This window comes from Oncorhynchus mykiss, chromosome 17 (genome assembly GCF_057628025.1).
Source record: "Oncorhynchus mykiss isolate SJ-2025 chromosome 17, ASM5762802v1, whole genome shotgun sequence".
NCBI classification, from domain to species: Eukaryota; Metazoa; Chordata; class Actinopteri; order Salmoniformes; family Salmonidae; genus Oncorhynchus; species Oncorhynchus mykiss.
This window is the reverse complement of record NC_143038.1, coordinates 31225940-31238902: the sequence shown is the minus strand read 5'-3', so window position 1 is coordinate 31238902 and position 12963 is coordinate 31225940. Positions and strand designations below refer to the sequence as shown.

General features: G+C 42.7%; 1 protein-coding gene across 2 annotated transcripts in view; it reads left to right on the top strand.

Annotated features, from left to right (window-relative positions):
• slc2a9l2 (solute carrier family 2 member 9, like 2) overlaps positions 1-12963 on the top strand; it is a 237020-nt gene that overhangs the window by 85594 nt on the left and 138463 nt on the right. The window contains exon 7 of one of the 2 annotated variants that reach the window (XM_021568636.3): positions 6445-6577. In XM_021568636.3, the coding sequence (XP_021424311.2) occupies positions 6445-6577 (133 nt within the window). Of the gene's footprint in view, positions 1-6444; positions 6578-8468; positions 8803-12963 lie in introns of those variants that run through there. The other variant, XM_090205198.1, reaches the window with a different exon arrangement.

Below are 12963 nucleotides of genomic sequence, written 5' to 3'. Positions count from 1 at the left end.
CATGGCCAGCTGTGGAGAAATGCTTATTGAAATTGTCGGTTGTAACAGTGTTTCCTAGCCTCAGAGCAGTGGGTAGCTGGGATGAGGTGCTCTTATTCTCCATGGACTTTACAGTGTCCCATAACTTTTTTGAGTTTGTCCTGCAGGATGCATATTTATGTTTAAAAAAGCTAGCCTTAGCTTTCCTAATTGCCTGTGTATATTGGTTCCTAACTTCCCTGAAAAGTTGCATATCACATTGGCTATTCGATGCTAATGCAGAACGCCACAGGATGTTTATGTGCTGGTCAAGGGCAGACAGGTCTGGAGTGAACCAAGGGCTATATCTATTCCTGGTTCTACATTTTTTGAATGGGGCATGCCAATTTAAGATGGTGAGGAAGGCACTTTTAAAGAATAACCAGGCATCCTCTACTGTCGGTATGAGGTCAATGTCGTTCCAGGATACCCCGGCCAGGTCGATTAGAAAGGCCTGCTCGCCGACGTGTTTTAGGAATGGAAATGCCAAGGTTTTTGGTGGTCTTCCTAAGCCAGGATTCAGACACGGCTAGGACGTCCGGATTGGTGGAGAAGGCTTCTAATGTTAACATGCATGAAACCAAGGCTTTTTACGGTTATAGAAGTCAACAAATGAGAGAGCCTGGGGGATGGGAGTGGAGGTAGACACTGCAGGGCCTGGATTGACCTCTACATCACCGGAGGAACAGAGGAGGAGTAGGATAAGGGTGTGGCTAAAGGCTAACAGAACTGGACTTCTAGTACGTTCAGAACAGAGTAAAAGGAGCAGATTTCTGGGCACGGTAGAATATATTCAAGGTATAATGTACAGATAAAGGTATAGTAGGATGTGAATACAGTGGGGGTAAACCTGTGCATATAGTGATAATGAAAGAGATATTGTCTCTAGAAATAACATTTAAACCAGGTGATGTCACTGCGTGTGTGGGGGGTGGAACTAAATTGTTAGCCGAGGCGTGTTGAGCAGTGCTAGAGGCTTTACAGTGAAATAAAACAATAGTTACAAACCCGAACAGCAATCGACATGGCATGGTGACGTTAGGGAAAGGCATGCGTAGCCGGGTGATCATACAAGTCCAATGCGTGGCTTTAAGCAGCTAGCGGCACGGGGCTAGCAGGCTAACAGAAAGGCCTTAGAGGGATGACGTGATGGAAGTCTGTTGTGCCCCCCTCGTGCAGTTACATCAGCGGACGGATCAGCAGGGCTCCGTGTGGTAAACCAGGCCAATTGGCAAAATATGTATAGTGGCCGAGAAATATGTCCGAAGGGCCTCTTAAGTCAGCAGTCCAATGTGCTTAAGATAGCTAGCAGGCCGCAGATTAGCGGCTGTGCGTTCAGGGGTCGTTAGCTGCTATAATTTTTTTAATTTTTAAATATCATAATAAAAATGTTTGTATATATAAACTTCTGACCCACTGGAATTGTGATACAGTGAATTATAAGTGAATTATAAGTGAAATATTCTGTCTGTTAACAGTTGTTGGAAAAATTACTTAAAAGTAGATGCCCTAACCGACTTGCCAAAACTATAGTTTGTTAACAAGAAATTTGTGGAGTGGTTGAAGAACGAGTTTTCATGAATCCAACCTAAGTGTATGTAAACTTCCGACTTCAACTGTGAATATCAGTGTCATGTCTACCTCGGATAAGCCTGCCAGTAAAGCAATAAAAACAAGAATCACAGAAAAGTGCTAAAAATATCTCACATTGACATACGTTGCCAAAAAAAAGGTTAATGAAATCGATAATTTACTAGTAACATATAACATTCTCTGAAACTCACTTAGATAATACCTTTGTTAACACAATGGTAGCAATACATGGTTTCAACATCTTCAGAAGAGACAGTAATGCCAATGGAGGAGGTGTTGCGGTATATGTTCAGTCATATTGCTGTAAAGCTTAGAGAGGATCTCATGTCAAATGCTGTTGAAGTAATAAGTATAAAGTAAATATTGTAGTGGACATTTCCTGTATTTACCAAATCATGAGAGCAAACCACACACAAGTCAGAGTTATCATAAAGTCCATCTTTAATTATATGAGCTCCATCACAACCCTGTGACTCTCAGATCAATTCAGTATCTATAAATGAATTCTCTGAGAGTCCTTACACATTGCAACTGAGATCCTTTACAGCAAAGACACACATAGCCAGACAGCATTGGCTATAAATTATCGTTCAGCTTTGTCTCCTAAACTATGTTCTTATCTCGCTCTCAGGACCATAAAACAAAACCTCATCAACAGGCATATATCAAATACACCCCTCCTGGACAAGATCACAGAGACACAGTGACTGGCACACAGACATTGTGGAGCCAAGAGATAATTGGTTTAAAAGATTTGTTTACATATGAAGACAAGCTTGACCTCTCCCCTCTTTGCGGCCCAAGTAACTGAAACCTGACAGAGAACAGATAACTGCAACCGGCCAACAGTATTATCCAAAAATAGACATTCTAATGACATATCTCACATAAAAATAAATAAAAATAAAAATAATAAAACATTATTTAGAAATGTTACCTAAATAATTCTGATTCCGCCACGACAATATTGACTGGCTTCCATCAAGCTGCCCACTCATGAAAAAGCTTCAAAGTATAACCAGTGCCTGCAACCTGGGTCAGGTTATCAGTCAACCTACCAGGTGCACAGTATTTACAAACAGCACAGGAATGAAATCATCCACATGTATTGATCACATCTTTACTAATGCTGCAGAAATCTGCTTTAAAGCAGTATCCACATCCATCTGATGTAGTGATCATAATGTAGTAGCCATATCTAGGAAAACCAAAATTGCAAATGCTGGGCCTATAGTGTATAAGAGGTCATATAATAGGAATCACTACAAAACCTATGTTGAAGATGTAAAGAATATTTGCTGGTCTGTGGTGTGTAATGAGGAGCAACCAGATGCTGCACTTGACACATTTATGAAATTGCTTATTCCAGTTACTAATACGCATGCACCCATTAAGAAAATGACTGTAAAAACTGTTAAATCCCAGTGGATTGATTGTAAATGTGTATGGTTGAGAGGGATGAGGCAAAAAAGAATGGCAGATAAGTCTGACTGCACAGCCGATTGACAAACATAGTGTAAATTAAGAAACCATGTAACTAAATTGAACTTAAAGAAGAAACTGTCCTATGAAACAAAGATAAATTATAGTAAACATCTTTGGAGCACCTTAAATTAAGTTTTGGTCAAAAAGGCATGGTTCCACCAGTCATTGAATCAGATGGCTCATTCATCACAAAATCCACTGATGTTGCCAACTTCTGTAATTTTTTAATTGGCAAGGTTCGCAAACTTGGGCATGACATGCCAACAACAAATTCTGAGCCTACACATCCATGCATAACTAACCAAATAATGAAAGACAAGCATTGTCATTTTGAATTCCGTAAAGTAAGTGTGGAGGTGTACAAATTATTGTTTTCTATCAACACTGACAAGCCACCTGTGTCTGACAACTCGGATGGAAAATGACTGACGATGATAGCGGACGATATTGCAACTCCTATTTTCCATCTCTTCTTAGCCTACAGGAAAGTGTGTGCCCTCAGGCCTGGAGGGAAGCAAAAGTAATTCCGCTACCCAAGAGTCACGAAATTGGGGCGAAAAAAGGGGTAAAAAGTACAGTAGCTAAGATAGGTATAGGTCTGTCCATAATAAAGCTCTGCTGTGCCTTCTTAATTAACAACACTAGCAACAGTGCCTAGTTTTGTCGCACCTGGACGACTGTCCAGTCGTGTGGCCAGGTGGAAAAAAACGAATGAAAATGACAATCGGCCCAGAAAAGGGCAGAACAGCTGGCCCTTAAATGTACACGGGGAGCAAACATTAACAATATGCATGTCAATCTCTGCTGGCTCAAAGTAGAGGAGAGATTGACTTTATCACTACTTGTATTTGTGAGAAGTATTGACATGCTGAATGCACCAAGCTGTCTGTTTAAATTGCTAGCACACAGCTTGGACACCCATGCCTAGCCCACAACACATGCCACCAGAGGCCTCTTCAAGTCCAAAACAGACTATGGGAGGTGCACAGTACTTCATTGAGCCATGACTACATGGAACTCTATTGCACATCAACTAACTCATGCAAGCAGTAAAATCTGATTTAAAATACACCTTATGGAACAGAGGGCTGTGAAGAGGCACAGACACATATCTTCAATTTAAGCCTGCGAGAAAGTGTGTGCCCTCAGGCCTGGAGGGAAGCAAAAGTCAATCTGCTACCCAAGAATATTAAAGCCCCTTTTACTGGCTCAAATAGCCGACAGAGAGAAATTCATGCTAAAATGTTTTTGTTCGACTTCATTGTGGCTTTTGACATTATCGATCATAGTCGTCGGTGTGCAAAGCTGTCATCAGGGCAAAGGGTGGCTACTTTAAAGAATCTCAAATATAAAATATATTTTCATTTGTTTAACACTTTTTTGGTTACTACATGATTTCATATGTTATTTCATAGTTTTGATGTATTCACTATTATTCTACAATGTAGAAAATAAGAAAGTAAAAATAAAGAAAAACTCTAATGAGTAGGTAGGTGTGTCTTAGACTGGTACTGTATGTACCTAAATGAGATATTTCTGCGTTTCATTTTCAGTACATTTCCAAACATTTCTTAAAATATGTTTTCATTATGGGGTATTGTGTGTGAGCATTTTTTATTTAATACAATTTGAATTTAGGCTGTAACACAACAAAATGTGGAATAAGTCAAGGGTTATGAATGCTTTCTGAATGCACTGTAGCTATGCAGGCTAGCTACCTCTCCTTTGCTAGCTAGCCAACTAAAGCCAACACACAATCAAATCAAGCCGCTGAAATGACAGCAAACTATGTGAACTTTAATTTGCTTGTTTTACCTTTGTTTCTTTTGCCATGCATTTGGATGTACCCATTATAATGATCTTGAAAAAGGAATTCGCCATTTAAAAAAAAAAAAAAATGTTTGCAACATTGTTCCACAGGTTGTAAGCTTTAGACAAACCCCAACTGTTGCAAACCAAATGCAACAGAATATTGTAGTGTACCAAATTCTGAAAAATCCTTTGTTGCAGTAAACATAAATTAATCCAATCCACCAATGTAGCTGAAGGGCCACATACTATAGCAATTAATTTGAATGTCTGTTCTATCCATTGTATTTATACTGAAGAGAAATATAAATGCAACATGCAACAATTTCAACGATTTTACTGAGTTACAGTTCATATAAGGAAATCAGTCAATTGAAATACATTCATTAGGCCCTAATTTATGGATTTCACATGACTGGGCAGGGCACAGCTATGGGTGGGCATAGGCCCACCCACAGGGGAGCCAGGCCCAGCCATTAAGAACGAGTTTCTCCCTACAAAAGGGCTTTATTACAGACAGAAATACTCCACTGTTTCATCAGGTGTCTGGGTGGTTGGTCTCAGACGATCCCGCAGGTGAAGAAACTGGATGTGGAGGTCCTGGGCTGGCGTGGTTACGCGTGGTTTGCAGTTGTGAGTCCAGTTGGGCGTACTGCCAAATTCTCTAAAACTGTCACGTTCTGACCCTAGTTCCTTTACTTTGTCTTTGTGTTAGTATGGTCAGGGTGTGATTTGGGGTGGGCAGTCTATGTTAGTTTTTTCTAGGTTGTGTTTGGCCTGGTATGGTTCTCAATCAGAGGCAGATGTCGTTCGTTGTCTCTGAATGAGAATCATACTTAGGTAGCCTTTTCCCACCTGTGTTTTGTGGGTGAATATTTTCCGTTTCAGTGTTAGCACCATTCGGGATTGTTTCGGTTTTCATTTTGATTCTCTTGTTATTTTTGTATTTTGTATTCATTCTCATTAAAATACATTAGGGATACGTACCATGCTGCGCATTGGTCCGATCTCTCCTACTCCTCCTCAGAAGAGGAAGAGGAAATCCGTTACAAAAACGACATTGGAGGAGGCTTATGGTAGAGAAATTAACATGAAATTATCTGGCAACAGCTCTGGTGGACATTCCTGCAGTTAGCATGCCAATTGCACACTCCTTCAAAGCTTGAGACAGCTGTGGCATTGTGTTGTGTGACAAAACTGCACATTTTATAGTGGCCTTCTATTGTCCCCAGAACAAGGTGCACCTGTTTAAAGATCATGCTGTTTAATCAGCTTCTTGATATGTCACACCTGTCAGGTGTGTGGATTATCTTGGCAAAGGAGAAATGCTCACTGACCTGGATGTAAACACATTTGTGCACATCATTTTAGAGAAAAAAGCTTTTTGTGCATATGGAACCTTTCTGGGCTCTTTTATTTCAGCTCATGAAACATGAGACCAATATTTTGCATATTTTTGTTCAGTGTATGGTGGTTATTTATTGTAATTCTCTGGTGGTTATCCTTCTTTCCATCTGTTATCTCTTGGGGTTCCTGCAGGAGTCCAGATGGAACTTCCTCTTTGCCTTCCTGGCCTTGCCTGCCTTGCTGCAGCTCTGTGTGCTGCCCTTCCTACCCGAAAGCCCACGCTTCCTTCTGATGGAGAGGAGGGATGAAGCCGGTGCAGAGAAAGGTAAACCCTCTTAAATAAACACACACACATGTTTACATTGCCTTTGCATATATGGCCTGCTGAGATAATGACTCATCAAAAAGATGCTGCAGATACTGTGTTGTGTACTTATGAATATACTCATCACACATTGCATTGGCATGGATTACATGTTGTAACGTCTGCTTCCAACTCACACCCTCAAACACGTAAATCCCCTGAACACAGCTCACTTTCCAGCCCACACTTTCACACCTAGATCCCCTGAACGCAGCTCACTCTCCAGATCCCAATCAAATGAATTCTAATCAACAGTTCACACACCTGTATGTCATTATCACACACCATTTTGTTCAGTTCTTTGCACCCCATCTCTGTGAGGTATTGTTTGTTTTGTGACACTCGTCTTTCAGAACTCTTTTTCCCGTGATTTACTCCTCCCTTGTATGATAGTTTTTGCCTGCCTCACTGACGACGCCTTTTGCCTATTCACTGCCTGTACTTTAGCCTATCGGATTTCATGTTATCTACCTATTGCCTGATCTCCCGGACTATGTTACTAGCCTTTTCCCTGCCTGTACTGTTGCCCTTTTGGACCCCCTATGTATGACCTTCTGCCTGCCCCTGGACCCAGCTACCTACCTGCCGCCTTTTCAATAAACACCTGTTGCGCCCTGCGCTTGAAACCAGCTCTCTGTCTCCTCTTCAATCAACGCTGTATCATGCTCTTGAGCTAGCCAAATTGCATTAATGATGCCAAAAACTCCTGCACAGTGCTGAATTACTGAGGTGCTCATACACATGTGACCAACAAGATGGTGCTGATGGAGAAGGGCGACATCTTACGAGTTCCAACCCAACTTTGCGATGTATAGACTTTTTTAAACAGTGTTTCTTTACTTTTCTTTTGTACAGAAATTCTATTATCCTATATGACCACCGAGAATCTCTGGACATCAGATTGGCAGTTAGTAACCTCGATTTCGACTTCAAATCCGACTCAACTGTTCCACTGTTCTTACTGGACTCTATTCCTTTGTTCCACGGGCTCCCAAAACACTGCACTGGGAAAAGAGCTGTAGTCCCGGTGGCGCAGCGGTTTAACGCACCGCGTCTCATTGTTGCGGCATCACTACAGCCTGGGGTTTGATCTCAGGCTCTGTCATTACCACCCGTGACCGGGAGTCCTATAGAGTGGAGCAGAATTGTCAGGGTTAGGGGAGGATTTGGCCGTAGGGGCCTTACTTGGCTCATCGTGCTGTAACGACTCCTGATGGGTGCCTGTAGGCTGACTTTGGTCATCAGTTGACAAGCGTGGCTTGCCGGTTGACCTTCGTTCAAGTCTTGTTGATAAGAGATTCTACAATTAGAATAAGCTACAATTATATGTCTTACTGAAACGTTACTGGATGATGCCACTATGCACGTAGTAGGATTGTATAGTGGCTTCAGAGAAGTTGAAAGGAGGACTGTTTTTTAAAATAAATAACAACTAGTATGCTGCTTCCAGTGTGAAGGAAATCTCGAGCTTTTGCTCACCTGATTTAGAATACCTTATGGTTAGTGGCAGACCCTTTTATCTACCAAGACAAGTTCTCATCTGTGAAAGGATGTAGACAACTCCTTTCACATGCCAACACCACTCTGGCAGTCAATGAACTGTACAGGGCCATAAACAAACAATAAACCGCTCACCCAAAGGCAGCAATTCTGGTGGGTGGAAACTAACGCGGAGATACTTAAAACCATCCTACCTTACTTCTACCAACACGTCTCCTGCACCACTAGGGGAGCTAAAACTCTATTCTACCCCCAGAAACGCATACAAGGCCCTCCCCCGTTCTGCCTTCAGGATATCTGACAATGACTCCATTCTCCTGCTTTCTGTTTACAAATATAAGCTCAAACAGGAAGTGCCAGTGATGCGCTCAATACGGAAGTGGTCGGCTGTATCGAGGCTACAATACTGTTTTTCTTGTACAGACTGGGATAAATTCCTGGACTCATCCGATAGCATTGAGGAGTTTACCACAAGTCACAAGCTTTGTCAGTAAGTGCATAGACGATGTCATCCCCACAGTGACTATAAGAACGTATCCAAATCAACAACCATGGATTACAGGCAATATCCACGCTGGGCAAAAGGCTAGAGCTACTGCTTACAAGAAATGGGACACGGACACATACAAGAAAGCCCGCTACGACCTCAGACGAGACATCACACATGCAAAAGGACAATATAGGAGGTTGGCGGAATATTCAAATCAAATTTTATTGGTCACATGCAGATGTTATTGCGAGTGTAGCGAAATGCTTGTGCTTCTAGTTCCGAAAGTGCAGCCTTATGTAACAAGTAATCTAACAATTCCACAACAACTACCTAATACACATAAATCTAAGGGATGGAATAAGAATATGTAAATATAAATATACGGATGGGCCATGGCCGACCGGGAGAGACAAGATGCAATAGATAGTATAAAATACAGTATATACATTTGGGATGAATGCAAGATATGTAAATATCATTACTAAAGTGGCAGTAAGAAATTGACTTTTTTAGAGTGGCCAGTGATTTCAAGTATGTATGTATGTAGGCAGCAGCCTCTATGTGTTAGTGATGGCTGTTTAACAGTCTGATGGCCTTGAGATGGAAGCTATTTTTACAGTCTCGGTCCCAGCTTTGATGCACCTGAACTGACCTTCTGGATGGTAGCGGGGTGAATAGGCAGTGGCTCGAGTGGTTGTTGTCCTTCATGATCTTTTTGGCCTTCCTGTGACATCGGGTGCTATAGGTGTCCTGGAGGGCAGGTAGTTTGCCCCGGTGATGCGTTGTGTAGACCTCACTACCCTCTGGAGAGCCTTACGGTTATGTGCAGAGCAGTTGCCTTACCAGGCGGTGATACAGCCCGACAGGATGCTCTCGATTGTGCATCTGTAAAAGTTTGAGTGTTAGATGACAAGCCACATTTCTTCAGCCTCCTGAAGAAGGTGCTGTTGCACCTTCTTCACCACACTGTCTGTGTGGGTGGACCATTTCAGTTTGTCCGTGATGTGTACGCCAAGGAACTTGAAACTTTCCACCTTCTCAACTGCTGTCCCATTGATGTGGATAGGGGGTGCTCCCTCAGCTGTTTCCTGAAGTCCACTATCATCATCTTTGTTTTGTTGATATTGAGTGAGAGGTTATTATCCTGACAACACACTCCGAGTCCCCTCACCACCTCCTTGTAGGCTGTCTTGTCGTTGTTGGTTATCAAGCCTACCACTGTTGGGTCGTATGCAAACTTGATGATCGAGTTGGAGGCGTGCATGGCCACACAGTCATGGCTGAACAGGGAGTACAGGAAGGGGGCTGAGCACTCACTCTTGTGGGGCCCAAGTGTTGAGGATCAGCGGGGTGGAGATGTTGTTTCCTACCTTCACAACCTGGGGTGGCCCGTCAGGAAGTCCCAATTGCACAGGGTGGGGTTGAGTCCCAGGGCTTCAAGCTTAATGATGAGCTTGGAGGGTACTATGGTGTTGAATGCTGAGCTGTAGTCAGTGAACAGTATTCCTACATAGGTATTCCTCTTGTCCAGATGGGATAGGGCAGTGTGCAGTGTGATGGGGATTGCATCATCTGTGGACCTATTGGGGTGGTATGCAAATTGCAGTGGTTGTAGTGTGACAGGTAAGGTGGAGGTGATATGATCCTTGACTAGTCTCTGAAAGCACTTCATGATGATGGAAGTGAGTGCTACGGGGCGATAGTCATTCAGTTCTGTTACCTTTGCTTTCTTGGGTACAGGAACAATGGTGGCCATCTTGAAGCATGTGGGGACAGCAGCCCGGGATAGGGAGAGATTGAATATGTCCGTAAACACTCCAGCCAGCTGGTCTGCGCATGCTCTGAGGACTCGGCTAGGGTCGCCGTCTAGGCTGGCAGCCTTGCGAGGGTTAACACATTTAAATGTCTTATTCACGTCGGCCACGGAGACGGACAGGGGGGGCCGCAGTTCTTTGTAGCGAGCTGTGTCGGTGGCACTGTATTATCCTCAAAGCGGGCAAAGAAGGTGTTTATTTTCTCTGGAAGCAAGACGTCGGTGTCCGTGACGTGGCTGGTTTTCTTTTTTGCAGTCCGTGATTGCCTGTAGACCCTGCCACATACGTCTTAGCCGTTGAATTGCGACTCCACTTTGTCCCTATATTGAGGTTTCACTTCTTTGATTGCCTCGTGGAGGAAATAACTACACTGTTTGTACTCTGTCATATTCCCGGTCGTCTTTCTATGGTTAAATGCGGTGGTTCGCGCTTTCAGTTTTGCGCGAATGCCGCCATCTATCTACAGTGCCTTGCGAAAGTATTCGGCCCCCTTGAACTTTGCGACCTTTTGCCACATTTCAGGCTTCAAACATAAATATATAAAACTGTATTTGTTTGTGAAGAATCAACAACAAGTGGGACACAATCATGAAGTGGAACGACATTTATTGGATATTTCAAACTTTTTTAACAAATCAAAAACTGAAAAATTGGGCGTGCAAAATTATTCAGCCCCTTTACTTTCAGTGCAGCAACCTCTCTCCAGAAGTTCAGTGAGGATCTCTGAATGATCCAATGTTGACCTAAATGACTAATGATGATAAATACAATCCACCTGTGTGTAATCAAGTCTCGTATAAATGCACCTGCACTGTGATAGTCTCAGAGGTCCGTTAAAAGCGCAGAGAGCATAATGAAGAACAAGGAACACACCAGGCAGGTCCGAGATACTGTTGTGAAGAAGTTTAAAGCCGGATTTGGATACAAAAAGATTTCCCAAGCTTTAAACATCCCAAGGAGCACTGTGCAAGCGATAATATTGAAATGGAAGGAGTATCAGACCACTCCAAATCTACCAAGACCTGGCCGTCCCTCTAAACTTTCAGCTCATACAAGGAGAAGACTGATCAGAGATGCAGCCAAGAGGCCCATGATCACTCTGGATGAACTGCAGAGATCTACAGCTGAGGTGGGAGACTCTGTCCATAGGACAACAATCAGTCGTATATTGCACAAATCTGGCCTTTATGTAAGAGTGGCAAGAAGAAAGCCATTTCTTAAAGATATCCATAAAAAGTGTTGTTTAAAGTTTGCCACAAGCCACCTGGGAGACACACCAAACATGTGGAAGAAGGTGCTCTGGTCAGATGAAACCAAAATTGAACTTTTTGGCAACAATGCAAAACGTTATGTTTGGCGTAAAAGCAACACAGCTCATCACCCTGAACACACCATCCCCACTGTCAAACATGGTGGTGGCAGCATCATGGTTTGGGCCTGCTTTTCTTCAGCAGGGACAGGGAAGATGGTTAAAATTGATGGGAAGATGGATGGAGCCAAATACAGGACCATTCTGGAAGAAAACCTGATGGAGTCTGCAAAAGACCTGAGACTGGGACGGAGATTTGTCTTCCAACAAGACAATGATCCAAAACATAAAGCAAAATCTACAATGGAATGGTTCAAAAATAAACATATCCAGGTGTTAGAATGGCCAAGTCAAAGTCCAGACCTGAATCCAATCGAGAATCTGTGGAAAGAACTGAAAACTGCTGTTCACAAATGCTCTCCATCCAACCTCACTGAGCTCGAGCTGTTTTGCAAGGAGGAATGGTAAAAAATGTCAGTCCTTCGATGTGCAAAACTGATAGAGACATACCCCAAGCGACTTACAGCTGTAATCGCAGCAAAAGGTGGCGCTACAAAGTATTAACTTAAGGGGGCTGAATAATTTTGCACGCCCAATTTTTCAGTTTTTGATTTGTTAAAAAAGTTTGAAATATCCAATAAATGTCGTTCCACTTCATGATTGTGTCCCACTTGTTGTTGATTCTTCACAAAAAAATACAGTTTTATATCTTTATGTTTGAAGCATGAAATGTGGCAAAAGGTCGCAAAGTTCAAGGGGGCCGAATACTTTCGCAAGGCACTGTACGGTTTCAGGTTAGGGTAGGTATTAATATACAGTGGGAACAACATTTTATATGCACTTCCTTATAAACTCACTGTGATTACGAATCATTGTGTCAATCTATATATTACTCTGAGGCTACCCGGAACATATCCCAGTCCTTGTGATCAAAACAACCTTTAGTCTTATTACACCGGCTCTGATGCTTGCCGTATGTGTCACGGCTTGCAGACAATAATGGATTACAAAGCCATTAGTTGCCTAGCAATGGATAACTCCCAAATGAACTAAACACCATTATGCTCGTTCCGAGGAATATAACACTGTGCCTTTCATGAAAGCCCATGTTTTTCTGGATTACTGTGTGATCTCACTCTCTGTGGCCGATGTGAGCAAAACGTTTGAACAGGTCAACAATCAGACGGAATACCAGGGAGCATTCTCAAAGCATGGGCAGACTTGCTGGCAAGTG